This window comes from Bipolaris zeicola (assembly GCF_000523435.1).
Source record: "Bipolaris zeicola 26-R-13 unplaced genomic scaffold scaffold_35, whole genome shotgun sequence".
In the NCBI taxonomy this organism is placed as follows: Eukaryota; Fungi; Ascomycota; class Dothideomycetes; order Pleosporales; family Pleosporaceae; genus Bipolaris; species Bipolaris zeicola.
In genome coordinates, this window is record NW_006912084.1 from 99,190 (window position 1) to 126,796 (window position 27,607).

At 49.5% G+C, this 27,607-nt stretch overlaps 11 protein-coding genes across 11 annotated transcripts; 2 read left to right on the forward strand and 9 right to left on the reverse strand.

Annotated features, from left to right (window-relative positions):
• Positions 1-311: 311 nt before the first annotated feature.
• On the reverse strand, positions 312-4,003 carry COCCADRAFT_34885 (uncharacterized protein; the record flags this gene model as incomplete). The annotated part of the gene is made up of 4 exons (XM_007711868.1): positions 312-2,156; positions 3,022-3,423; positions 3,497-3,905; positions 3,954-4,003. 4 exons carry the CDS (start codon positions 4,001-4,003, stop codon positions 312-314), a joined length of 2,706 nt encoding a protein of 901 aa, XP_007710058.1.
• Positions 4,004-4,492: 489 nt separating this feature from the next.
• COCCADRAFT_90352 (uncharacterized protein) lies at positions 4,493-4,699 on the reverse strand (the record flags this gene model as incomplete). Its single annotated transcript, XM_007711893.1, has 1 exon — positions 4,493-4,699. A coding segment is annotated over one exon (207 nt), but the record flags the coding sequence as incomplete, so codon positions are not given.
• Positions 4,700-6,091: 1,392 nt separating this feature from the next.
• Positions 6,092-8,623, forward strand: COCCADRAFT_3183 (uncharacterized protein; the record flags this gene model as incomplete). Its single annotated transcript, XM_007711842.1, has 3 exons — positions 6,092-6,197; positions 6,255-8,056; positions 8,120-8,623. 3 exons carry the CDS (start codon positions 6,092-6,094, stop codon positions 8,621-8,623), a joined length of 2,412 nt encoding a protein of 803 aa, XP_007710032.1.
• Positions 8,624-8,917: 294 nt separating this feature from the next.
• Positions 8,918-10,582, reverse strand: COCCADRAFT_3184 (uncharacterized protein; the record flags this gene model as incomplete). Its single annotated transcript, XM_007711843.1, has 1 exon — positions 8,918-10,582. The coding sequence occupies one exon, from the start codon at positions 10,580-10,582 to the stop codon at positions 8,918-8,920; it is 1,665 nt and encodes a 554-aa protein (XP_007710033.1).
• Positions 10,583-12,103: 1,521 nt separating this feature from the next.
• Positions 12,104-13,464, reverse strand: COCCADRAFT_34888 (uncharacterized protein; the record flags this gene model as incomplete). Its single annotated transcript, XM_007711869.1, has 4 exons — positions 12,104-12,280; positions 12,319-12,574; positions 12,730-12,970; positions 13,041-13,464. 4 exons carry the CDS (start codon positions 13,462-13,464, stop codon positions 12,104-12,106), a joined length of 1,098 nt encoding a protein of 365 aa, XP_007710059.1.
• A 442-nt stretch (positions 13,465-13,906) lies between these two features.
• Positions 13,907-15,475, reverse strand: COCCADRAFT_3187 (uncharacterized protein; the record flags this gene model as incomplete). Its single annotated transcript, XM_007711844.1, has 1 exon — positions 13,907-15,475. The coding sequence occupies one exon, from the start codon at positions 15,473-15,475 to the stop codon at positions 13,907-13,909; it is 1,569 nt and encodes a 522-aa protein (XP_007710034.1).
• A 1,331-nt stretch (positions 15,476-16,806) lies between these two features.
• On the forward strand, positions 16,807-18,315 carry COCCADRAFT_24461 (uncharacterized protein; the record flags this gene model as incomplete). The annotated part of the gene is made up of 2 exons (XM_007711861.1): positions 16,807-17,400; positions 17,533-18,315. 2 exons carry the CDS (start codon positions 16,807-16,809, stop codon positions 18,313-18,315), a joined length of 1,377 nt encoding a protein of 458 aa, XP_007710051.1.
• Positions 18,316-19,307: 992 nt separating this feature from the next.
• On the reverse strand, positions 19,308-19,559 carry COCCADRAFT_90296 (uncharacterized protein; the record flags this gene model as incomplete). Its single annotated transcript, XM_007711894.1, has 1 exon — positions 19,308-19,559. A coding segment is annotated over one exon (252 nt), but the record flags the coding sequence as incomplete, so codon positions are not given.
• Positions 19,560-20,404: 845 nt separating this feature from the next.
• COCCADRAFT_34891 (uncharacterized protein) lies at positions 20,405-21,045 on the reverse strand (the record flags this gene model as incomplete). The annotated part of the gene is made up of 2 exons (XM_007711870.1): positions 20,405-20,513; positions 20,636-21,045. The coding sequence occupies 2 exons, from the start codon at positions 21,043-21,045 to the stop codon at positions 20,405-20,407; spliced, it is 519 nt and encodes a 172-aa protein (XP_007710060.1).
• A 581-nt stretch (positions 21,046-21,626) lies between these two features.
• On the reverse strand, positions 21,627-22,241 carry COCCADRAFT_3191 (uncharacterized protein; the record flags this gene model as incomplete). The annotated part of the gene is made up of 2 exons (XM_007711845.1): positions 21,627-21,756; positions 21,838-22,241. 2 exons carry the CDS (start codon positions 22,239-22,241, stop codon positions 21,627-21,629), a joined length of 534 nt encoding a protein of 177 aa, XP_007710035.1.
• A 677-nt stretch (positions 22,242-22,918) lies between these two features.
• Positions 22,919-26,352, reverse strand: COCCADRAFT_90395 (uncharacterized protein; the record flags this gene model as incomplete). The annotated part of the gene is made up of 2 exons (XM_007711895.1): positions 22,919-22,941; positions 23,004-26,352. 2 exons carry the CDS (start codon positions 26,350-26,352, stop codon positions 22,919-22,921), a joined length of 3,372 nt encoding a protein of 1,123 aa, XP_007710085.1.
• Between the last annotated feature and the right edge of the window lie 1,255 nt (positions 26,353-27,607).

The following is a 27,607-nucleotide window of genomic DNA, read 5'->3' on the forward strand; positions in this document are numbered from 1 at the left end:
TGGATCCCACGTCTATTCATGTTACTTTGTGAGCGTTACGCACTAGAGGCTTCATTTTCTTAGCGAATCTATGTATTGTCCAAGGCCAGCATGGATCAAGGCCGTCTTCTGTACCATAGGAAATGAGAAGAACCAAAAAAAACAGTATTGAATGAAAAATCGTTTGCTGTTCCGTCTATAATCATGGATCCATCCTTCCACGCGGAAGGAAGCGCGCTGAAATCATGTGTCTCCCTTGACGCCATTATTACCCATGTAACTCCTAGATACTAAATATTCCCGTGAGCCTTTTCATAACCTCCCAGAAATCACTATCCCATGACAGGCACAACCCGGCCCATGGCACCCATCTGATCCATGCTCTGTTCCAGCTCCTTTGCAAAGTCAAACACCACATCGCCAAACTGTTCAATCTGGTCCTGTGCCTTGGGCGCCCCGATCAGCACAATGCCCCGTGGCACCACCACGTCCTTGACTTCGAAGCACCCAAATGTCACTACCTTAGCCAGTCCAGGGCACGACCGGAAGATCCCCGCTACAACCTCTGTATCCACTACAGGGCAAAACGACACGTTGATTTCGCGGAGATGAGGGTACTGCTGTACCCCATCAAACACTTCTGAAAACGTAGCATGCGAAATGTGACGGCACGATGAGACATCGAGATACTCAAGCCGCGGGCCAGAGTGTGACATGAGTGCACGGAAACCTTCACTTCCAAGCCCGACAGGCGACTCTAGAGGTCCATCCGGGTTGCTGTTGTCCATGTCGCGTGTTGAGTTGACATCAATGTAGCGTAGTGGCGGGTTATCCCACTCGGAGAAGAGCTCCACGTACCCAGCGTCGGTGCACTCGTGGTTCTCTGTGAAACGGAACTTGCTGAGACGATGGCACTTCTTATGGATGGTCTCCAGCAATTCATCAGTCGGGTCGCTTGTATTATCGACAAAATGCTCTAGGCACAATGTCTGCAGATTGGCGCCTACAGAGTCGATCAGATCCACTAGCTGCTCGCGCGTAATGGTATCGTAGAACCGGAGAGTAAGGTGCCTAAGGTGCTTTAGTCTGGCAATTGCGGTGATGCTCTCTGGGCCAATCTTCTTGCATCGCTCCAACTTCAGCCGCTCGAGTTTCGGACAGAAAGTAGTCAGCGCCTCCACGACCTGGTCGTCAAAGGCTGCATCCAGCCACTCCACCTTGAGTGCCTTCAGGTCATGTCCGCGCGCAATGAACAACTCAATCCACTTGTCGTTTGAAACCAGGTTGGCTCCCAGTAACTGGATCTCTTCCAAGGCCTTGGCCTTTTCGATCATGTAGTCAATGTTGCTGTCCTTCAACTGACAGCAGTTACGGAGTGACAGGCGCTTGACAGTCGGACAAACTGCAAATATCTGATCGTAATCTTCTGTCTCGAGATATGCAGCCTCATGAATAGCAACGTTTTCCATGTCAGGTTGCAGGAAGAGCTTCATCGTCGTGGGGTTCATCGCCCGCTTCTTTGAAAAGATCTCGCTGATGCGATTCATAATCGACTCCGGCATCTCGCCCAGCTCTTCGATATCTTCCGAGTGCTTTGCCAGCTTTTCAATGCAGAGTTGCTGCAATGTCTTTGGCCCGCGCACAGTCAACCCATCAAGGCGGTTACTCTCAATCTTTCTTCGACCCTTGCGCACAACAGGCTTGTTAGCCTTCTTCTCTGCTTTAGCGTCCTTGGCCATTTCCTTGCCACATGGCGTGCATAGAAGACCGCCCTCTGGACCAGCTTTACTGTACGGTGTGACGGTGAACCGCTTATTGCAGATCTCGCAATTCTCTAGCTGACCAGGCAGTGGCTTGGCCTTCTTGTACATGTCCATAACGTCCTCAAAATCTGAGTCGTCATCTGAACCCTTCTTCTTCTTCTTGGCCGTCTTCTTGGCCGCTTTTCCCTTCTTGATCTTCGCTATGGCTTCATCTTGATCGCGTTTCCGTTTGCGAGTACGTTCAGCTGCCATTGCAGATGACTCTGCTTGTAGGTCTTCTTCAGGCTCTTCGTCCTCAGCACCCGCATTTGCAGATCCTTCCTCATTGTTGACGGCTTGCACAGCGTCCTGCTCGGCTTGCCGAACACGTTGCTGGTATGAATCGCGAATCTCTTGTGCGGAAATGTTATTTGCCTAGTGTGGCGTAATCAGCACGAGTTCTTGATAAAGCCATATTGAAGTAGTGCACGCATGAGGTCAACATACCGCCAGAAAGTCTGTCAGCGCTGAATGTGGCCCGCGGATACCCGCTCCTCTTGGTCGCCGTCCGCTCCTGTCGCCACTCGTCAGTGTTGTTCGCTGAGTTCATGTGATGCAAGTTAATGGCTTACATTCTGTCGGTTCGGAGCAGTGAAAAGCAAGTAAAATGTACAAGATATGATTTATTGCCTGAGGAGGGGGCAGCTGCTGTTGAAGTAAGTCGGAGGCTGATAAGCGGGGGTGAGACAGTGAGTGGTGAAGGCGCGTCCGGGGTCCGCAGGGCAGTCGCGCAATCACGTGGTGGCAATTACTTGCTGCATCGAGCAAAGTCTACCCCTGACAATTGGTTTTCTTTGCCAGTCCGCCCACACAATGCTTTACTGGGTGGCGGATTATGTCTTGATGGATATCTTGGGCTATTGCAAGTACTGGATTGATTCACTTCAGCAAGAATTAAATCCGCAAAAGAATCCTTAAATAGTACATTGACTGTCACGAGCCTTTGCATCCATATAACTTCCTTGCACAGAATTGTGTTCACGATTGCTCGCGATCCAGTCGTGTCATCCGTTCAATAACCTTGATCTCTCGGTATCAGATGCAATGATGAAGGTCTAGATGATGGTGTCGTCATCATCATAATCATCATCATCGTCGTCGTCGTCTTCTTCGGAATCATCAGAATCATCCCATGCATCTACAACTGGACCACTCTCGCGGGCAGTATCACCCATAGGCCTCTGCAGCACAGTTAGTTGAACAGTTGACATCACGGTCGTTTGAAGTTGGCTGCACTTACTACGAGAGGACCTCGAGGTGCAGCAGTGGTCATGGCGTCATCTTTAGAATAAAGCTCGGAAGTACTGGATCGCTCAGCCACACTTGAGGTGAACGAGTGAGACAAGCTTGCCGCAGAGGCATACGAGCGACTATTCGCATTGATAGTCGAAGTTGAGCTGGTAGTAGAAGCCTTGCTGGACTGGGTGTGCCACGACTTAGTGCGAATTTCGCTCAAGCCGTCGTTGCCAGTCCTTTCACGGCCAACGGGGTAGGCGTACTCGTAAGCAATCAAGTTCTCATCTGCAGTTCCATTCAGAGACATGGCCCGCTGGAAATCAGCCGACAATTTGATGCCGCCATCCTTGGCTGTGGGATGATTGGACTGGTGGTTTTCGTTGACAGTCTTCCAGTCATCATCGCCCTGGTAAAGTCAGCGTCCATCAACTCGAAAAGGTCACGACTCTGGAGATGATATGCTCAAACTCAATACATACATAGGACGAAGATGTATCGGAAGTGGCCGCTGAGAAATACTCGGGATACTGGCCATTGGAGTGATCTGGAGTGACAAAGGCCTTGTCAGGATCTTCGTATTTGTCCTCGTCAAAAGCCTCATTGGCAAGCTGACCCTCAACGCATGAGAAACACTTTGCCGTATCGGGGTTGCGCCGTTGAGACTTTGCAAAATCCTCGAGACCCTTTGTCTTTCCACACATTGTGCATTCAACCTCAACCGCTTGCTGGCCTGTACAATTCTGACAGTTGATGGGCTTGGAGATCTGGCTTGAGGTCTTGATCTGCCAACGGGCATCGGTAAGCTGCTTTGAGGAGAACTTTGCTTGGGGGAGATTCTTGTGGCAGCGACCGCACTTGATCTTAGCGGGAAGAGCAATGCCCTTGAGACTGCGAGGGTCAGCCGGGCAGTGACAGCGCGTCCTTGGTCACTCATACCTTTCAATCTCATTTTGGCTGTAAGGAACCTGATCGCGGCGGCTTTTCATGATGGGCAGTGGGAGGATCAAGCTTTGGGCTCGTGAAGCTCAGATCATCCAGCTGCAACGAGTAGTGCCGTATGGAAGCAATAGTCACTGCGGTGGTGTGGCTATTTATGTCTTGTGGCTGTTGACGGTGGAAGCGAGTGTGCAGTGTAAAAGCAGAAGAATGTTAGTGCCTGCGGGTGTTTGCTGTGCGCTCAGGTAAAGGTAACAAACAGCAGGAGCGGCTATAGGATAGTGCAGGTACTTCTCTTGGCACGCAAAACAATCAAGAAACTAGATGAAACTGGGGAATTTCGAGACGTTCCTATGTATGGAAGAGAACAGTAGAGGCAATGTTGCGTCTAGAGGGGCTTATGCAAGTTGTGGGATGGCATTTTGTGAGAGTAGACGTTGAACCAGGTGTAGAACATAACTATGGAGTCAGACCAAATGGTGAAGTAAAGATGCAGCATCATCGACGGGACCCGTACAGCCTGCAACAATTCTTGCTCTTCACTTCGCTATGTGCCAATCATGACTTGAACCGAAGATAGACCATGTCGCCATACCAAGAAGCACACATGTGACCCGTTGATTGAAATAAGTGAACGCGAATTCACACATGGAACGCGAAGTCATTACTGATATCGGATGTACTGAAACTGTTGCTTCAACAGTCTCTCGAAATATGAGTGGCTTTCTGCTTGCGAATCTGCTGGAGAAACATTTTGTTTAAGCGACACTTTCTGCGATTTGCTCCCTGCTTCTTTATACCACGTCGATCTCCAAGAAACGCTACAAGCTCATTCAGTCTCTAGGCGCAGCGGCAAAAGCCTCCACGGTTGTTTGTGCAACCACCACCATTAGGACAATTGTCCTTTACATATTGGTCGCAATCTGACTGGCCATAGCACTGATGAGACAGTCAGCGCTCACTTTCCACCCTCAGCGTCGTTCACCTACAATGTTGATAGCCGATGTACTAGTCACCATTGCGGCTAGCACGGCAAACAGGTATTTGAAGTGCATGATAAATATAGATTTTGTTATGAAATATGTTCGTGTAATCAGTGAAGTTGAGGCTGTAGATCTAGGTGAAACTTATGCTCTACAGATCAAAAAGAACGAAGGTAAAGGGTGACAGAGGTGCCATTTATGTCCTACCGGCACAAAGCGGGGGAGATTACGTCTGCATGTAAATAAGCAAGGGACGTTTGGAGCCAGGCTTCCCGGTTTCTTACTGGAATAGCAGCACAATATACGTAATATCGGCACTTGGGCTCAAACTCTCTGTCCCAGATTAGCGCTTACATGCTCATTTGTTGGCCCGATTCCAAGTTAGTATCGTAGATCCAACGAGGATCCAAACCTAGTCATGGAGGCCGCGACTACCATAGCCTTGTTGCCAATATAGTGATGATGGCTTCGGAAGTACGGAAGATAGTGTTTCCGTGCCATGTTTGGGTACCCATGTGCTTCTTCCAACGTCTCACGCATACTGCTCTGCCGTCATTATCGTGTTCATTTGTGGAGTTTTCGTTACTTATATCGGCACATCAGTAATGTCTTGTGTTAGGTATCATCTGCTTGGTTGTTGGCGTGGGTTCTAGGAGGAACACCATAGTTTTATGAAGCAACTTTGAATGGATGTTTTGTATGTTATTGCATGGAATGTTCGTCCTATATGTTTTCCATAGAGAATGATGCGAATGTTTCCTGGCATAAGACGCGCCATCCATATTAGTTGGCTATGTCCATAGACGTGTTTTTGGGCCTACCCCTTGCACAGAATACATTGTACTTGACGATCTTGTTTTTGGTTTGTTATGTTTACCAGAGTAAGAATATATAGTTTACATGAGCAAAGGCATGTCCAGACGAGCTTGTGGCTAAGATGGGGCTGGTGGGGGCGCAAAAAGACAGGGATCCCAGGCATGACGCCACAGCCGAGGAGCCAAAATTATTCTCGATAAGCCAGACGATAACAAAATTATCGCCCGTCCGGCGCTCGCCCCCACCAACCCCAGCGCTGCAAGTCCCGACAAGTCGTCGATATTCACATTCACAGTGGCGTCGATACCTTTTCGCTTCAAGGCAGGTGGCAGCGCAAACATGGCCCCAATGGAGTCGCATCACCACCGCAGCACTACCAAGAAGGACAAGAAAGGCTTCAAGTCCCGCCATGCCACCAAGGGTGCGCTCAAGGAGCAGAGCAAGGGTGAGTGCTGAGCACCTTGCTTCATGGCGCATTAATCTCTCTAATACAAATCTACAGGCAAGGTGAATTCCCTCTCCTTCGAGTTCGGCAGTCGCAAGACCCCCCACCAGCAGGTCATGAACAAATTCGACCGCCGCAACCGCGCCAAGCAGATGCGCATCAACAAGGACCACGAGCACGCAAAATCGACCAATGTCTTCGCCGGCAAGGATGGCGCCCCCCGAATCGCCGCCGTCGTCCCCCTCTGTTCCGATACTTCTGCTGCCGCCGCCGTACGCAGCCTCAACTCTAGCCTCGACATTGACGATGACGTGCCCGAGGTTGGCTGGACCAGGACAAACGTCGATCGCTTCAAGCAAAAGGTGCAATATCTGGTTGTCAAGAGGGATTTGTTGGCCGCTCTCGACGCTTGCCGCATCGCCGACTTTGTTGTCTTTGTGCTGTCAGCGCATGAAGAGGTGGATGAAGAGGGCGAGTTGATACTCAAGTCGGTGGAAAGCCAGGGTATCTCCAACACCTTTACCGTAGTCCAAGGATTGGACAAGGTCGAACCTGCCAAACAAAGACCTTCTGTAATCTCGTCGCTCAAGTCGTACATTACCCACTGGCTGCCTTCAACCGACCGTGTGTACTCTCTCGACAACCGACAAGAGGGGGCGAACCTTGTCCGATCACTATGTACAACTACTACGAAAGGTGTTCGGTGGAGGGACCAGAGGAGCTATATGTTCATCGAGGATATCGCTTGGCCTGGAGGCAAGTCGGCCATCAGCGAAGATGGCACTGGCGAGGTCGTTGTCACTGGTGTCGTTCGGGGACTTGGACTCAAGGCAGATCGGCTGGTCCAGGTCGGAGATTGGGGTGAATTCCAAGTTGAGAAGATTGTTGCTGCCCCACTGGAGTCGCGAAAGAAGACGAAAGATGAAGAAATGGCTGTCGATTCTACTGATGATACCTTGGAGCGCCCGACCGAAGACCAAGACGACTTGGCAGAACTCGCCCCTGAAGAAACACTCATGGACGATGTAACCAACTACGCCACATCTGTCGCCCCGTCTGAGCGAAAAGGTGTCCTACTTGATGACCATCATTACTTCTCAGACGAAGAAGAAGAAACTGCCCCCAAGCAGAAGAGGCGATTGCCGAGGGGTACTAGTAATTACCAGGCTGCTTGGTACCTAGATGACATGTCCGATTCGGGATCTGATCTTGAGGATTTTGACATGGATGATGGACAAGATAACCAGAGCCAGCCTGCCCATCCAGCGGACGGTGTGGAGGGCATGGATCTTGACGGGAAAGCAATGACCGAGGGTGCGCCATCAGAATACCCGCAATCTGAGATGTTCATGGACCCATCACCAGAGGACGAGGCAGCACAAATCGAGGAGTACCGCAAGTCTAGGAAAACCGAAGCGGATGAGGATCTTGAGTTTCCCGATGAGATTGAGTTACACCCGAATGTCAATGCACGTGAGCGTCTCATTCGTTACCGAGGATTGAAGAGCCTCAAGACCAGTGTATGGGACACCGAAGAAGATCGGCCATATGAGCCTGAGGAGTGGCAACGGCTGCTCGAGATTTCCGACTACAAGCGCACCGCCACCAAATTCATGCGCGAAGCATGGGCTGGGGGTGTCAAGGCTGGTACTCGAGTGAGTGTGCACATTCGAAGAGTTCCCCTGCAGTTCCAAGAGAGCGGATCGCGACCAATGGCCATGTTCTCACTACTCAGGCATGAGCATAAGCGAACAGCATGCAACTACAGTATTCTGCTCAGCTCCGAGCACGAGTCTCCCATAAAGTCAAAGATGGAGTTGATTGTACAATGTGGAGCAAGGAGGATTGTAATTAACCCTGTAAGTCGAAGCAATTGTCCATGACGCTCAAGAGGACATGACTTTAACTAACACTTCTCGCAGCTTTTCTCAAACGCAGGCAATACGCCTAACAACGTACACAAATTTGCTCGTTACCTACACCCGGGCCAATCAGCAATTGCAACTTTTATTGGCCCCCTCACATGGGGCAACGTCCCGCTTCTCTACTTTGCTCGGACGACACCTACATCCGAGCACCCCTCCCCTCTCCGCCTAATCGCAACAGGAACATCTCTTCCTCCCTCGACAAACCGCATCGTAGCCAAGCGCATCATCTTGACTGGTCACCCTTACAAGATCAACAAGCGTGTCGTTACCGTGCGCTACATGTTCTTCAACGACACAGACGTCAAGTGGTTCAAGAGCCTGCCGCTGTGGACCAAGCGCGGACGAAGCGGTTTCATCAAAGAGAGTCTGGGTACGCATGGTTACTTCAAGGCTACATTTGACGGCAAGATTAGTCCAATGGATGCCGTGGCCGTCAGTCTGTACAAGAGGGTTTGGCCGAGAAGCGCGAGGGCTTGGAGGGGCGAGATGGAGCAGTGAAGTAAATATAGCTACCGCCTTCTTCATGTCAAGGTGACGAAGGAAGCACGAGGTTTATGATATCAATGGGCATTTAAGATAGGTCAAAAATGGACATGGCGTTCTTTTTTTTGGAAGTAAAACATCTTGCTATGTTCATACTATGCCATTTGCGTCATTGCTACAATCAGTCAATGTCCAATAGTGTATAAAAGGTATCTTAACTACATGGAAAAGTAAAAAAAAAGAATACGGAGACGCCATGCAAATGCAATGGGAAAATATGCTTTTCTTAGGGGCCTTATCATCTACCGCCTACTTTCTCGCAAATCGCTCGAGCGCAGGACCGTATTCCTTCTTCATCTTCTCCTTGCGCTCAATCTGCCTCTGTTGCATATTCTTGAGCGCCTCGCGTGCGCGCTCCTTTTCTGCATCAATAACATTCCTATTGCCATTCTTCCTCAGATACCTCCTCAGTGCTGAGTTCCTTCCCTTGCCCCTCTTCTTCAGCAGATCCACCTTGTCTGGTTCGCGCTCACCCCGCTGAGCGCGGTACTCCTTTTGCCGCTCCTCGTGCGAGGTCAAATCGAGGTTACCGACAAAGTTGGGGTCGAGCGCAATCATTTCGGGTTGGAGCTTCTCGAGGAGAGCATGGACTTCGGTTTCGCGACGTTGCTTGGAGGTTTCATAGGGGTTGGTGCCCGGTTCGAGGGAATCGGGGTTAGGTTCTCCGGATCCGGGGACGATAATGGAGGAGAAGCCGCGGTCGTGCGATATCCCAAGTACATCTTCGAAAGGACAGAAGCGGACGCGGCCAACGTCGAGTCCTTGGCCGCCCCATCCCATATAGGGCATCTTGGGTTGTGATTGATCTTCGGGGCTGCGCTGGAAAATGTCGTCTTTGTAGATAGAGACTTGGGTTCCATAGCCAACGGCCGTGAGGTTGCGATCGGAAATGGAGAGGGTGGTGCCTGGAACACGCAAGTGGTGCTGGTGCATTTCTTTAAACATGCGAATGTCCCACACGGACATGCGCCGGTCTTGAGAGGTGCTGACCATGTAGGTGCCTGATCTGTCTATGGCAATGCTTCGTACAGGCCCGCGGTGTGGGAGGAGCTTGACGAGGGGAGTGGCGCTATTCGGAGACCACAATGTGACAAGACCTTTTTGGTGGCCAACGTGGAGGACTGCATTTTGTGGATTTTGCGCAAGCGCTGTGGAAGGTCCAAGTTTGGTGTAGAGCTGTGGCAGCGATTGACCGGTCGAAACGTCTGTATATCGTATTATGCCTGCTGTCGATACTGAGGCGAGAAGGAAGTGATACGGTAGGTATTCGAGATGTGTCGCCTCCGAATGGTTCTTCAGCTGGTGCATTTCTACACCGTCGCCTGAGTAGATGTAGACGCATTTCTTTTGTGCAACGGCGAAGTTTTTCTGGTTGCTTGTATGCAGCCATCGCGCATCGCGCACTGTCTCGTTGAGTTGTAGTTCGCAGCCCAGCTTTCCGGCTCTCCAGTCAAACGTCGCGACATGGCCCTTCCGGCCCGCAATCAGCAAATCGCGCCCATTGCGACTGTATTCGCACACGTCGTATGGTCCAAGATCGTCTAACCGCAATTCGAACCCTTTCTTTGCCGTCTCTAGGCCAACCTCCTGCTTGATCTCGTCTTGCCGAACGCGATATGTCCTTTCCAACTCATTCTCAGGCTCCAGCAGCCCAGCATTGTTCTCAAGCAGGACTTCGACAGTCTTTGCTTCCAGCGCCGCCTGTTTGTTCTTCGCCTCAAGAGACTTTACATTTGCCCGCAACTTCTTATCTTTGACTGATTTCGGCCGTATCCGGTCGCCGCGACCATATTGTTGTGTGGCTTTCTCGGTGAATTCTGCGACTGCGCGGGCGTCTTCGTCCATGAGTGCGCTGTTGTGCGACTTGCGCCCCGGTTGCGAAGTACTGGCTTCAGGCTTACGTCCGGAAGCCATGATCGCAGCGCTGCAGTGTATATCTTAGAGTTTCAAATAAATATCGCAACCGGGTTTACCGGGCAGGAAAACAAAAGAATCCGAGAATTGGGTTGCGCGTGAAGAAGTCGGTTCGTGCATGTCCAGCAGTCCTAGAATTATTTCTGCCACATGCCACCGCCTTGAAATCTTGGCTCCGCTAACTATACTTCGTCACGTGCCGTAAAGCGACTCATGCAAGTAATACTCTTTTTCTTACCAAATGAATACCGTGTTTTTCAATCACTACAAGACTCTATTAGATCGATTTAATGGGATCCAACCTTTTTTCCAATACTTTTATCTGCCTATTGACAATTTGAGGGATGTAAAACATGCGGAAGACGAAGCATCATTGCATAACATGAAGAACAAATGAACCCTAGAATTCGATTCTTGCATACTCACCAAACCCGACAACAGCAGAAAGGTACGGTTAAGTGTTTTTCATGGTCAAAAGTTCACGGAAAACATGTACCCGCAAAAGGCTACGAGGCGCTTGTCACCTGACTCTGATCTTCACATCAATTAGCTACTCAAATGCAACTATCGCCATTATCACCTTTTTAGATACAATAACAATCGAAAAAAGCACCATGATTGCGAAAATACGTTTCTGGTATTCTGCATGTATTCGAAATTTTACCCCAATGGCCCTTGCGCACAGTATTATCTTCGTACTTCACCCTATATACACAGCAGTCTTGCATGGCGCTTGCAGGTATACTGCAACACGAACACGTTGTTTCTTATGCTTGTTGTAGGTTAAGAAGTTGTTTTTGATTGGCGATGTTTGTGAGCAACGTTTGAATCAAGATGAGTCCTAACAGAACAATGCTACCTGCCGAACACACGGGAAATTCGTATTGTGATGGCAAGCACCCACGGGGACACTTGAATGTAGCCATCAGTTATTGGAAAACCTCGTCTCATTTGTGACTAGGGATAGGTGTCACGTTACTGGTGCTGCTGCCACGGAGTAAAGCACATGTTCAACAACTTCTGCTACACTTTCCCATCTCAAGTCTTAGCTAAGATGAACCCTTGCTAGTGATCTACACCTGGCATAAGCACAAACTTACCACCACCAGATTGTGGGTCTACCATTTTTGGTAAGTAAGTAACATCGGCTGGGGATCCACTCTATCCTTTCCCGCATATCCTTGCATAATCACATACCGTTGTTAGACTTGCGGGACATCAAAGTGCTTTGGTTTAACTGTAGAGTTGAAGAAAGAATGGTAGCAGTGAAACAACAGCACAAGAAACGATATGGACATTGGAAGCCGAGTGAGCTTGACGAATAAGAAATATGTACAACGATGAAATAGCACGAACAATATGTCTGAGAGATTGATAGAATTGTTAAGAAGTTCTAGGAGACAGACCGTGCCTATATAGAAAGCACTGGCGTGATGTGATAGAACTAGGATCGATAGGCGGCTGAGCTTCCCAATCGAATGACCCGGGTAACCTGGTAGTCGTACCGCTGAACAGAGCCTGCTAATACGTATGCCGAATGGCAGCAACATCGGACATCTCTTGCACGTTTGAAAACGACGCATACACATCTACCGCACGATCAAGACCAATCGCCGCGCCCACCTGGCCGATGAACTTCTCCTTTAACTCTTCTTCGGTAAGTGGATTCTGAATACTGCCCTTGGCATATTCGACGTGCTTTGTAATGTTGTACCGTCCTTGAACGTCAAAGTAACGTATGCTTCGGACGGGAATACGCCTTCATCTTCAGTTGCAGTGACCTTGTTACGTAAACTTATTACGGTCGAGTCTTTGACGACAGCATCGGTGAATTGAGTAGGTCTTGCTTCTCCGTAAACCAGGCCTACTGCTGCGGCGTGGTAGATGCTGAACTTGCCCTCGAGTCCAGTTTGTGGCTCTTTCTTTCCGGTTAGGATGAGAACTTCGGGGTTGACGCGCAATTGTACGGTGTCGATGTCTTTGATTGAAAGACTTTGTGATAGTGTCTCATTGCGGAGGTAGATGGCAGCATCAATGGTTGGATGCATGACGATTCAATAAGGGTAGGGTTTGAAGGGATTCTTTTCGATTTCCCTGGTCTTTCCCAGCTGATCGAAATACGCCGTTGCATTTTCCCGCGTGCTGACAACATGAAGCCATCCATACTTGGCTTCAAGAGCTTTGAGAGAAAAGTGTAGCCATTCCTTGCAAGCAGCGCAGCTAGAATACCGCCTTGTGCGGCGCGGCCAACATGAACAGATTTGGTGTCCGAGCCAAAATACACTTGCATTCCCACCACTTGGGTAGCGGCAATTCCGATAGCGTGTTGCATATACGTGGTGTTCAATCTGAGAAGCTTGCTTACGCCGATGGCTGCGCCAACGGACCCTGTTGTGGAAGTAATGTGTCATCCCACATCGTAGTGCTCGGGCGAGACAGACAACCCCAACTTATGTACATTCCGCCTCTACACCAGCCACAAATGCAGTAATGAAGTCATGGCCAGTGACAGGCCCATGCGCTTCGGCTACTGCTAAGAGAGCACTTGCAACGGGCCCGGCAGGATAGATGATCGTTTCAAGATGCGTATCATCGTAATCATCGACATGGCTGGCGATGCCATTTATCAGCGCTGCAGTTTGGGCATCTCCTAAAACCCCTGAGGCGGAATCGTTCGCGCCTAGAATCGAAGATGTTGGTAGCCCTGAGAACGCAGAGAGTGTCGTGTTGAGTGCAATCTGCGGTACAGCCTGGAAAGGAAAGCCGCCGATTGCGCATCCAGCCCAGTTGAAGAAGGATTTGTTATCAGCTGCAAGTAAACTGCTTGTGAGACTGCTATACGTCAGATCAGTAGCCCAGGATGCAAATTGTAGTGTAACCATGATGGATATCAGGGTAACAAGGCAATGCCACCGCTGTGTGGAAGCCTATGTGTATTTATACTGTGTCTTTTTCCGTGTTAGTGACGAAAATCTCGTCACTGCAGATATCGAGTGCCGATATGGGTAGAGTTTCACAACATGGGGTTGATGCTGAATCGTGATTTGATCTCGATCAAGGATTGATTCGCAAAGAAGTGGGGAAACTTACGTTGGAGAGTTTAGCTAGTGATGAATAGGGTACAGGCGGTGTTTGTCGATCGCCAGAGAGTTGTCAAGAAGAGGGCGGGGTTGATGTTAGCTTCGGACTTTTTTCCGACTTGCAGCGGACTAAGTGGTAATCTAGCAGAGTCAAAAAGAAACTGTCAGAATCCCGCACAGTTGGTATTCGAGTTGAAATCTCGAGAAGAAAAAGATGATTGAAGAAATAATATACATGACATTCCTAAAGAAATTCCGTCTTACAAACTGAAAAAGAGGAAGTGGAATCTGGCGTGCCACTTGATGGAGACGATCCCGCAGAATTCGGGGTACTGCCTGACCGACATGATGAAGAAGTATCCGAACCGCTCTTGAATGGGCAAGGACTAGGGTTCAGTAACTCGGCTTCAAGCCTATCTGCCACTTTCCAGCTATCCCAGGGTCCTTCTCTTCTTCGGTGACCGCGCAAGAGAGTGAGAATGCGCTGAGCCAAGGCAGGGTCTTCACAAGACAACCCAACGAAATACAGGGCAGGGATACTATCACTGTCCAACGTGAACATAGGCCGGCCTAGCCATGAGGCCTCGATGCTGTATAGGAGCTCTGCCAAGTCAACTAGCTCACGTTGGAGCCTCGCTAGCTCCCCGGCTTCGTCGTCAGCTTTGATGGGCATGATGACTTCCCATACGGCGCGGCGAAGCATCAAGGTCAGTGTCTCCCTTTGTACGTCTATCGGGACATCTGTATTGTCGACCTGAGATGCGACGAGAAGGTTGAACTTAGTCTTCCATCGCTCGAACGGCTCAATGAGTTCATTCATATTGTCGGGCATGCAGCAGTCTTTGTCAGGTATTCCATCTGATTCATGATCGGGACATTCGATGTAGGTCATTCTCACATCTAGATCCCACATGGCGTCCTTGGCTTCCGCGAGGCTGGCAAATGGTTGCATTCTGTCATCAAGTTCCACCAGAGGCGCCACATATGGTAGCATATTCGGGACGTCGAAGTCGTCGTCGAGGTAAGATACGTCGACGCAAAAGTGAAGCAATACGGTTGCAATTTCTTGGATTAGTTGTTGAAAATTGGGTGGAACACTCCACAAGTCGAAGGTTTCGAGGAGGCGAGCGCCGGCTTGCATGTGACGCATTCCTTCGTCGGTGCGGCCGAAGATGTTCTCCAGACAGACAAACAGTAGGCAGCAGGTGAGAATCTTGAGCTGCGAATCCCAGAGTGTTGAATTGTTGGCGTTGTTGAGTGTTACCAGTTGCCCAATAGCATTGTTATAATACTGTGTTGCGACACACTCATAATGGGTCATGGATGTGTCCGTGCCTCCCGAGAAAGGGTTTGAGAGCTTTTGTAGGTAAACGTAGTGGGCTGCACCGAGCGCAACAACTGCGTTTCGTACAGCGGGCTCGTCATGACACATGGGGAGCACCCGCTGGGACCAGAAATCTTTGGGGTTGGCGAAACGGACGAAGTCGACCATGGTAATGGAGCGAAAGTGGTGGAAAAACATGCGGTCATACACACTGCCGTCGATTTCGAGATTCAGTCTACTGCCTGGAATTTGAAAACGTGGCTGTGACTGCTTAACGACGGCTTGGATCATTTCGGGAGTGGCCTGGATGGTTCTCTTCTTCGCCTTCGCAGACACAACCTTCTGCAAAGGCGATTTCTTCTTCTCGGCTGGTATAGGTGCATATCCATCACACTTGACCTGACTGTCTCTACATCGACGACAGGTCGGTTTCTCTTCGTCGCATTTTTTCCTGCGGATTCTAGAGGTGAAGACGAGTCTTGTTAGCATGACTTGAGCCTAATAGGCGGAGTAATACAAGATACTCCACTCTTCTCGTATTTGCCCGAAGAGCAGTGGCCATGTGGCGAGGGAGGTGAAGGTATGATCATGTACATATGAGGAATGTACACCTTTCTGTGTATGATACTGAAGCACACTTACTTGCTGTCACAAAGCGTTAACAAAAATTTCATAGCAGTTGTTGTCAAAGTATCGTTCAAAGATAAGCAGGAGCCCTCGCAAAGTTCGGGCTGCGAGCTAGTTCACGATGTCTGGCGCAGATCGCTGGTGAATGGGTAATGGGGTCAGGATGGAGGAAAGGATAAGTGATGAATACGAGCAACCATTCTGTATTTCGAGTCTTGAAGAACTTACCATGTAATACATCCAGTGCGAACTTTGGGTGAGAATGCGCGCACTCGAGGAGCCTTGGAGCGGACTGGCAGTCCCAAAAGGCTGTCATTGGTTGTCGCGTATAGCGGACGGGTCAGATTGTCGATGTACATCGTAGAAGCTCGGCCGTTGTGAGAGACTTGACTAAGGCGGTGCAGGTCTTGTAGGAGCCACGATCATAAGAATCATCAAGAGTCGTAGGGTGTCGCCAGGAAAACGTGGAAGGGGGGGCGCAGTTCCGTTATGGGCCGGTAACTCGGCTTAATTCGGTAGTATTTTCGAGGCTGTCATTGGCCAGCGCGTATAGACAGAGTGCATTTACTCTAACCCGGGTAATTCGACCAATCAGAACATTCTTCCTATTTTAAGCTTCCGCACGTTGCCACAAGGACAGTCGCAAATCAGCGTCAGCTCGGCGTTAAGCGAGTCCTCGTTTACCAAATAGAGTGCATTGGAGATAGCCAAATGCGACTTAGCGCAACATCACCAGTTATACGCTGGGCGGGGAGATCTGTGTATTCGCAGAGAGGGTGACGAACTGTCTACGCACACCATGAATTACAAAGAAATGAATAATAGAATATCTATGTTGGCTTGTTATTGCGCGAAAAAGAAGAATATAAAATAGTATCACTTGAACTGTTGACACAGCCACCATCCTCAGCCACCAGTACTTTCCATACATGTCAACCGTTTACTCTCACTCAGCCAGTCCATAAAGATCTTACTACCTGCATACGGACAAACTTAAAACATAAAGCTTAGTTTAGCTTGAGTAAGATGCGTCTCGAAGCACTTCTTACTCTCTCGAGTCTCTGTGAGCACCCAGACCTCCGACAGCACTGTTTCACACGTGATATGCATCATGCTAAGACGGTCTAGCCCTTGCGCCCTTGGCCCATGCCAGAGTGCTTCCACGCGATGATTCATGCCACGCATCTGCATCAATGGCCACTATTCTCAAAGCCGATATCCGAGCTGACACTGACCGCGATGGCCTCGTCGACCTCTCAGGCACCTCGGACTCTGAAGGCAAAACCACGTGGACTGCCGACTTTGGTGCCATCTTCCTCCCCAACATAGGAGACACGGACAAGCGCTGCTCCAAAGCTCTGCTCAAAGGCCCTGCCGTGAGCAATGAGAAGCTCGACCGCTGCAACGATGCGTCTGACAACACACTGCGTTCCGAGCAGTTCCTTGCTCCGCTCCGTACAGTCCCCATGCCCGACCTTCCCAATGGCGCTTCTGGTCGCGTCTATGTAAAGGACCAAGTACAGCGCAGCAACGTCCGCATCTTCCACCAGGCCAGCTGTAACGGCAATTGGACATATATTGACGGAAACTCTACCTTTAGCACAGCCGCACTCCGCAAGGGTCTTGTCCTCGGTATTGATGGCCGGGACGTCCGTCGCCCAAATGGTTGGGATGGTCGAGCCCTTGTAACCTTCAATGTCAAGAGTTTCAATGGCACTTCGTCCGACAGCGTCATGTTACGTGTTGCCCCCGTTCTTACTCATACACACCTCGACCCTGTGCAACAGGTCATTGGTGTCAAAGGCAATGATACTGGCACCCCGTATCTCAACCGCTTCAACCAGCAACTCCAGGCCGCCGTCAACCAATCTAGCCTAGACAAAGACCTCTACCTCTTCACTAAAAGCGATGACATCTAGGCTCAAGACTTTTTGGAACCTGGATTCGCTTCTATGCCTGGTCCTGATGGGCCCATCAGCTTGCGCATTATGATCCGAAGTCCGCAGGACGAGCGTGTTGCCGGCCGACAGTTGTTCGAGTACTACCGAGACACTGGCATCGGCGCCGTTCAGCAGCTTGGCGGGTCACGTGACGAGATCAACTCCGGCGGTAATATCGAGACCATTCCTCCATACGAATTCAACGGTACTTCCTGGCCTGCTGGACGTTTGATCCTCGGCAATCATGGCAAACAGAGCCACGCTATGCTACCGTTTTTCCGGGCCCAAGAAACCCAAGACCCTCTTCTTCTCGATGCCGACTGGCTATTCGCCGGCCATGTCGACGAGTTCGTCCAATTCTTGCCCGCTGATTCGGAGCGCGGTTGGGTTATGGTGGTTGATGATCCCCTTGCGGGTGTCAAGATGCTCCAGCAAATCAAGGCTAGCGGACATGGCTCACGGCGGCTCTTCTCTCGAAACAACGACACGATTCCAGCAAACCCCTGCAACAACTTTGGTTGCCAGCCCATCCCTGTAGAGTCTACCACTATCAACGAGATACTCGCCAACAAGGACCTCATCTCCGTGCAGGAGCAATGCGCCAAGCGCATTGAGGCTAACATGCAAATCCTCAAGCAAGCGACCGGCATCACCGATGAAGAGATTATCCGCCTTCCTTCCTTGTTCAAGCGCATCAACTTCGATTTTAATTTCCCTGGCGACAACTCTACGACCAACGGGGCCGACTCTAACAATAACTAGAACGATAGCCCTGTCACCAACGGACCTGATGTACTCAAAGCTGGCGCCATGATCCCCGGCATCGTCAACGGCCTCGTCATGACCGGCTTCGACACATACATCGCCCCTAGCCCCTGGGGTCCTATCATCAACGGCACAGATTTATATGCCCAGACGATCAAGTCACTCTACGCCCGTGTCGGCATAGACGTCATCTTCGTTGACAACTGGAACTCACACCACAACTACAACGGAGAGATTCACTGCGGAACCAACGCGGACGACGGAGACTGTGGAGATGATGGATATGGGTCAGGCAACGGAAACTTTACTCTCTCGTAGAGTAGGTACGATATCATGTCACGATAAGTGTACCTCATGTTCGATGTCCAAGTAACGATAGCTTCTTTTTTTTGTATCTCCTTTTGTTCTCATCTCCTTCTTTTTTCATCTCCTTTCGATTCATCCAATAGACTAAATTTCACCCCATACATATCACTTCATGTAGCTCAAATTCCAATGACAAGTTTCTTGCCTCATCATGATATCTTCTCCCACACTTTTGTCATGTACACTCCTTGTGACCAAGAAGAAAAAGCATCTTATGCGACTTAGCTCGCAGACGATAAACGAGTGGAGTCAGTATCGAGCCATGAATCTTATAATGGTAGATATGACTGACTCTCCTTTTCCTTACACCTTCTGGTGGATAGCTGGACGGACGAGAATCTGAGGTTAGAGAAAACTACTAGATGAGCTGGAAACTTTTGAATGGGATGATTGATATACTATATACGAAGTCCTCATTTGCAAGATCGAGAGTTCGCATCTCCTCCCCCTCCCCCATATCCAAAAACTAAATGTAACTCTGAGATTACGAAAATTGATTCTGAAGACCGTTTCTGTATTTAAATCAAATTTGCTTTAAACCTTTGAAATGTAGGAAGGGGTTTTAAGCTTCAGTGCCGAAGAAGCTTTCTTGATCTTTCTCCTTGTTTGACCACTGCACAGAATTATGAGCTTAAATCACTGTATCTAGCCAGGATGGAGAAAACCATATAGTCAGTATAATCATTATTATAGATGAGATCCTCATCTTTTGTTAAGATTAAGACGATAGTTTCTGCCCCAGGTTTACTAACAGCCTGGTGCGCCGGCACGATATTAGGGATTTCAAGCACGCAGTTGATTGACTGGTCTCTCTGATCCCTTTCGCATACCGATTTTGAGGAGTAAAGTTTCACTACATCGCTACCAAATGTTGTACCTTACTCCAAAGAATAGGACTCCATGGATATTTCATTTTTCATACTATAATTCTTCGACGGGTCTCGCTGAAGCTCTCAGGTTTCTGTGCACGTTTCTCATTCAGATCCTTTTACCTTAACTGCAAAGTCTTTTTTTTCTAATACCCGATTCAGGCACGTCGCGATGTGGCCTGCCGTTCTTTTCTGGGGTAATTGATCTAGTACGCTATATAGCAAACTGAGATATTGAATCAAGCCGTACAGCAGATAGGTAGGCACAAGTCAAGTCATAGTTACTCGAACTGGTTTCTATCCGTGCTCTGAATACGACTTGACGCTCCATGTATTCATTGGATGTCGAACAGCGAGAGACAAAAAACAGAATCCGTGTATATCACACCATATGATCATATTGCACGTTATATAGTCCTCCGGGTAGGAGTAGTTCCTATTGGCGGATAGCTACTACTCAGTATGTAAGGGTACCTTGCGCGTATCTCAGGCTTAACACGATGAAGCTTTCTTGTCATAAGATTAATTGACAGATTATTGCATACGAGTCAGAATACATGTCACAACACGTTAACATCGCCCGTCTTCATACCCAGTCTGCTTTTTTTTTTACTATTTTTCTCAAGATTATACTTATACTTTGAATCAAAAACACCAAAGTATTCCAACTTTTTTGTTTTTTGTTTTCCACAGAAAAAGAGAATCGATTCGATACATTACACGCTAAACAGACATGCTCAATCTTAGTACCAATTAACAATCAACATGAAAAGAAACACTGTCATTTTAATCATTGCCACATTTCCAACTCATTACTTATGCTCGTATCCAGACACACTTTCCTCTTGCACTTATGCAATAGCAAAGACTTTTGAAGGAGTAATGTCAAACTCCAAAGGAGGAGACACAAATTGGTTGTACACCGTCTCATTAGAGCCAGTGAAGTTATACGAGGGACGTCTACCACACATTAGTACCACACATCTTCTTCTTCTTTCTTCCACAAAATCGGATAAGAAAGCCCCGATTTTCAAGAACCAAAGGAAAAAAAGAAGACAAGAAGAAAAAGAAAAAAAACTTACCCAGTAGGTTCATACCCCTTCCAAACAAAACTCACAAAAATCTCCTTGGGCACCGGCTCCTCCCCCACCTGCTCCCCCAACTTGGCCGCAACCGTATTATTCGCCTGGGACAAAAACTCACCAGGAGCAAGCTCCAGAAGCTTGCACTCTTCAAACCAATTCCCTTTACGGTACCACCCGTTTTCGTAGCCGTTGCAGTAGTACTTGCCGCCGCCAATGGCGGCGCGCACGCTGGGGATGGTGACGTTGAAGTTGTAGTAGCAGCCGCGGCGCTGGCACCCGGCTTCCCAGCCGCTGACGTGCCAGGTCCAGTTTTCGGGGATGTCGGTGGCGCGGGGGTCGAGGGTCGGGGTGATGGGGTTGGCTAGGGTGGCTGCGGCGAGGGTGAGGAGGGTGGTGAAGGAGACCATTGTGGATGATGGGATGGAATGGAGGATATTATGATTAAGAATATTACACTGGTTGCGGATGGGATGGATGGTTGGATATCCAGGTCGTTATGCGGCAAGTTCCCTTGGCTTTTTAATATTGCAGCTTCCTTGTGCAATAACCACCGGGAAGCGGAGCCAGTGCGGAGGTGGCAATATACTCGGGCATGATAACTTTTGATCGACTGTTTTAAGCGAAAGATCACCATATGCCTACATGCATGGAGTGCTGTCTTGGACTAGCGATTCCATTGGTGGATTGTGGATACAATATGTATTGAATGGACCAAATCCGGCCGAACTTTACTATATTGTGCCAATCGCTCCACTTTTTTGCAAGGTCCCATGAGCACTTATACGACTATTGAAAAGATCAAAAAAATATTGCGTTAAATCTAATCATCATAGTATCTACATGGTTGCATATCTACAAGGTTCTATAGTTTTGGAAACATGGAGAGAAGTTGAGAAACCGCAGAGACTGGAAGTTTCCATGGACCCGCTCCATCGCATAGTCAGGTTTGGCGACCGATTTCCGTTCCTTCCCAGATCCTTCAAACAAATCAAGCTACCTTGCTCTGGGGAAGAGGGTACTGTTGCCAGATAGTAGGGTAGACGTCAAACTCCTCATCGACGGCGACAAACGCGTTGTACGTCCAATCAGTCGTGATTGCGGTAAAGTTGTATGGGTTCCTGAAATCCACCTGTATTAGTAAAATGTATGTGACGACGAAGAAACAGGGACTAGAAAGAAAAGGTTGTGGCTAAACTTACGTCTGGTCGGCTGCGGAACCTGGCTTCAAGAAGCTAACATAAAGTTGCTTGGGAGGCTCGGAGTTGATCCTCCTACCCAGCTTGGCGGCAGCGGTAGCGGCATTGTCATCTCCAACAATGCTGCAGTCTTCGAAAGTGTTTTCATTGCCAAACTCGCCATTCTCGGTGCCGCTGCAGGAGTACTTGCCGCCTTGTGGGTAGGCTTCGGTTGCGGGAACTGAGAGGTTGAATCGGTAGTAGCAGCCGCTGCGCACACAGCCGGCTTCGAAGTCTTCGACGTGCCAGGCCCAAGGGTTGGGGTAGCCTGCGGGCAGAACCTGCTGTGGCGGGGACTGCGTGTCGGCAGGGGCAGGGGCAGCGAGAGCGCCGGCAGCGAGGGTGAGGAGGGTGGTGAAAGAGACCATTGTGTCTGAGAGGGAGAGATTAGGATGTCGAGTGGTTGGATATTAGGATTATCAGTGTGAGTTGCGAAATGTGAGGCTCGTTGGGTAGTGAAGTTGAATTTGCGCGGCACAAACTTGTTTATATACACTCTCGACTTTCCTCTCTCGCACAGTCTCCCATATAGTGGAGCCGCCTCGATGACGGCCGCCGGTTGAAGAGGAATCCCCGTTTCTGGAATTGGAACGACCCGACTATCCGAAAGCAGCTGCCGCACACGATGTAGCCGTCCTGGGATCTGCGGCTATTGAAAACCGTTCAATTCCCGTTTCGAGACTCTGCAGTCCAAGGTGGTAATTTTGTCCGAAGATCCCATAGGTTTGGTGGTGAAGTTGGCTGTCGAGACCCTGTCGAGCACGTCATTTGAACGATTAGGGGTGGCGCAAATACGAGGCTGGGCGCTTGGGCCAATGAGCGGTGGAGGAAATACGGCATCTCGGAGAAATTTACGCTTTGGCCCCACGACTATGTGCTCATGCTCTGGCCGTTTGTTCCTATTTTTAGCCCAAACGGTCCGTCTTCTTTGGTACTACATCTATCGGTACATCATTGTATACACTACACGCCACGCATCTCCCATCCGCTATACCGCCGATCCTCGTGTAACCTATATTGCTTGTGTCCTTATCGAGGTGGTCTATTAATCCCAGCACACCTTCAGAGCTACAACACGTTAGCAAAATGATCAATCCAGTCTGGTTACCGGGAAGAATTCATCAACTTACCACATGGGAACGGAAAGTACATGTCCTGATTTTCCGTCAAATAAGCATGGTATTGGTACTTTTCTTCCACACCCTCTGGCTCCATCTTCTTAGCAACCTTGTGAATCTTGCCCTGCGGTCCCAGCGCAGGTCGCAGATTCTTCAGCCTAGCTACCTCCTTGACCATGGTTGTAAGCGTTACACGTGTCATTGGGAGACCCAGGCACTGGTGTGGACCGTGACCAAGGTGAATGTACGAATCCAGAGGACGCGTAAGATCAACTGCATCCGGGTTGGGGAAAGCAGAGGGGTCATGCGAGGCAGCACGCAGGTTGACAAAAACGGAATCGCCAGGCTTGAGGTTGGTTGTTTTGCCATCTTCAGTGAGCGAAACTTCCTTTGCTACGGCGCGAATAATGCCTGTTTCGCCGTTCAGTCGACCGCCTTCCATCGTGTAATGCATCAGCGTCTTGAAGGCTTCTTCACTGTCGTCTAGTGCGAGCTTTTGAATTGCCGGCCAGTGTTCCTTGCCCTCGCCGATCAGGTAGTATTCCAAAGTTTGGGCCAAGAGCTGGCCTTGGTTTGCAACCATGCCACCTGCAGTTCCTAGTATATGGCCCCAAACGAGCTGCTTGGGGTCCATGCCGCTATCAAGGAGGCGTCTGATCATGTGCTTTCCATAACTCTTGAGCGCGCTTTCTTGGGGCCAGATGGCTTGCATAATGCTGGACAAAATGCCGCTTTTTGCAATTGCTTTGACGTTTGCCTCCACGATACTGCCGAGGAGTTGAGTTGCTTTGCGCGCCTTGACGTGCAGGGGAAACGAGGACGCAGGATCAGCGTCAAAGAAGATGAGAGCAAATACGGATGACATGATGAGGTAGAGTTCGGCCTCCGTGAAGATGCCGTTCGGCTGCTCTTCCGTCTTGAGAGGCAGCATGAAAAGCTCCGAGCAAAAGTGGACGTGTGCTAGGTTTCCAATATCCCGGACAATGTCGACCTGGTTGAAGTCGGCGATCTTCGCACTCTTTTTACTCAACAGCTCACGGGTTTTGCGTGTGTAATAATTGCGCACTTCCTTGTCCCATTCGGAGATGTACATAGCTTTGCTCATCATTTGGCGAGAAGCTATGTTCTTAGGTCCGTCGCCAGCCAGCATAAAGTCTGCAGATGCAGGACCCATGATGTATTCCATGGGCTTTCCCCAGAGCACTTTGAAGGTCTCTTGATCCTTCGTGATCTGAGTAGCTAGCTTGTACTCTTTGAAGAAATGTGGGTGATGTGTCTGTACTGGCTTCGAAAAGTCGTAAAGATTGTCCTTCTTCAAATCTTTCAGAGCGACCTCCATAGCTGAAGGGATGGTAAGTGGATAGTGTACATAGACGCTGTTGTATTTGAAATGTTTGGGAAAGGCGCGCAGGAAGAGTTTGTAAAACACGCATCCGTTGTCGATTGCGGTATCGCTATCGGCCTGGCGGTAGCCCCAGTTTGTGAGGGTGCGTGGGTTGTAGTCATGTGTGTAGAACCTGTCACCACGAACCAGTGCTACTGCGTCAGATAATACGGCACGAGATACGGTGTATGGAGGGCAGAGACCGGATCCAGGAGCCATGGGCTGTTTGGCATCTTCCACGACGATGCCCGGGTAGATCTCGACCTTGTCAGGATGATCGTAGAGGTGCTTGAGCTGTTCCTGAGCATACTTGTCCGACGTGATGTCTTCAAAAGTGTTGTGTGGCTCAAGCTTGAAGTATTTCCTGAACTCGTTGAGCGAGCCCAGATTCCAGGCACGTGCCTGCTCAATACCGAGTACCTCAATGGCACGGAATACGGCAGGGACTCTGTTCGGTCCGAAGGAATTGGCACAGTCCTCGATACTAGAGGTCAAAATATCTACCAGACCTTGATCAGGCAATGTTCCGTCCTTGTTGCGCTCAAGGCCAGCAAATTTACGCTTCGCGGGATCGGGGTCGGTCCTCTTGTACACTTCGTTCAAGCGTCCCAAGAACTCGTATTTGTTAACAGTCTTGGGGTCGCGTCCTTCGCCAAAAAGACCATCCCACATTTCTTGCGTCCATTTTTCGTCACGGTCAGAGACGGTGGAGTGCCATCGGTACACGAGGTTGAACTCAGCTGAAACCTGGTTTCCGACACCCATGGGCAAATTTGGAATGTCGGCGCGTGGGTTCAGTTGCCAGTTGCTGTCTGTGCGGTTAAGGTCCAGGATGGTACGGACGTAATCGATGAGAATGATGTTGACGTATAGACCGCAGGTGATCAAGCGACCAGTCTGGAACAGGTCATTGTCGTACTTTTTCCATGCTGCATCGTACTTTTCCTTTGTCGCCTTGTCTACTTCCACATCGCCAGTGGATTTTGGTGCCTCAGCAGATGGTTTGGTGAAGCGGCCTTGCTCGTTGATGTCTGCCAGGTTTTCGACAGTGTAGTTATGGAAACGATTAAACATGATCAGCAGTGCGCCAACGCCGGGGGGAAAGAAGAGCAGTCTCGACTCGGAAAAGCAATCAGGCTTGATCTTTCCATCCTTGTGTGTCCTCATCCTGTCTTGCTCGGTTTGGTTACTACCATACAAAGGCGCGAGATCTAGGTATGACGACGTCATTGAGACGGAATAATCTGCGTGATCAGTGCGGAAACAGTCGTGGATGATGATGGAAGCGAGGTAGAAGAGCATGCTTGATATCCTGTTGGGGTGCAGCTCCGCGTGCTTTCTTGTCATGAGGCTGTCAAAGACGACGCCGGGATCCGGGCGTGCAGGAGTCTGCATAGCAGATGGCTTCACTGTTCTCGCATACGGAGTTCCGGCTTTACCGATTTGAGGGTTCATAAGACTGTTGTTGGATCCATCTGCAGACCTGTACTGATACTGTGCACCGAGGTATGATTGCGGGGGGTGTTGCAAGTCGTTCCATAACTGTTCGAGGAACTTGTTGGTGACGGCGTCTCTTGTCTTGGAGCCATCAGGCAACGCAGCAGCCGTTCGAATGAGACCCTCCATAAGGTAAGTCTTATCATCGGTATAACCACCCAGCATCTTTTCCTTCTGGATGTCAATTAATGATTTGATGTCCTGGATTCCGAGGTGAGACATGTCTCGGAGGCTACCCTCAATCTTCGAGTAAATGGAAGCCTTCTCTTCGGGTGCGATTTTGGAGCCATCGCCAGTTTGATCAGGAACTGGGGCTTTGACGGCTCCAATTAGAGACGCAACAGTACTGAATGAGGTACCAATGGTGTTGCGTAGGTTGGTGAGTTCGGATGGATCAGCAGGTTTGGGGGGCTCGACGCCTGTGCGGGTGTCGACATGAGCATCCCAAGCTGCCTTGGCCTCTTCTGTGGCGTTGGACATGTTTTTACTACGTCTGGTTAGAGACTATGAGAACTGTAATGGTGCTGTGTTCTGGCACAAGGAAGCCAGGTGTTGTGCTTGTAGAATTGTGGTACAGGTGTCTTTCATGTGCGGATAGTGGGGGCGGAACGCTAAAAAGGAAAACAACAGGTAGTAGTAAAGGAATTAAAAAAAAAGCTGCAGAGTGAGAAACAACTCGGCTACTGAAGGTACATACGTGTTATAAATAGCGTCGAGGCCGACAAAGATGGCAGCAAGACCAGCCGTCGACTCTCAAGCCCGGAAAGCTAACAATATATACTGTACTAGGCAACTTGCCCAACCAAGCGGGTAGGTATGTAGTAGCTGCGATACTAGCAGCAAAAGAAAAGCAAGCGTGGGAGGAAAGATACGCTCGCAGATAAAGCGGAAAAGGCTTGGAGGGTTAATTGATAGTGAGTGCAATGCACTTCGCCCCGTTCCTTCTTATACATGGACAAAAAGCCATGCGGAGTCGTGCTTGCTGATAGCAGTAGTTGTCCCGCCCCCATGGCTACGGCTGATGAATCTACTGTGTACGTATGGTATGTAGGTGCTCCACTGGCTACCGTCGAAGCGGCGGTCGCCTTCAGCTGCCAACTGTAGGTCAAGGCTGCAAGCTGAGCTATGCATGGCGCCCGCGGCCTCTCCGCATCCTGCAGACGATGAAGATGGCCAATGGAGAGGGCGGCATTGGCAGTTCGGCAGATGGATGGGCTTCGACTGGGCTAGGCTGATGCGACCCTGGGGCTGACTTTGACCGCCCCCAATGTGGTGCTGCCGCCCTGCTTGCACGGATGCGGCGTGCACTCCCGGAAACGCTTTGCCCAACTAGAAACTAGCGTGATGGGATGTGCTCTGGCTCAATCAAACCACACTGATTGGTTGGGCTGGACGTGCACTGCCCCGCTGACATGGGATGAAAAGAGATGGAGCAACTCCAAGTCTCTACTAATCATCTTCGATTCCCGACCCCAAGGCATCGTTATCGAGTCAAGCAGGTAAGAATAACAAGCATGCGCATACGGTGAAAACTTGATGATTATACTCTCTCCATGTGAAACGATATATCCGATCTGATATGTTATTTGTACTGCGAACACAAGTGAAGATATTCGATTCTACGTCCATAACCTGATATTTCAAAAAGACACATTTCGTCTTCTATTAGATCAAACATGAAGGCGTAAAAGTGCTACTCGAGCAACGACAGTAGATGACTCAACCTACAATTAGG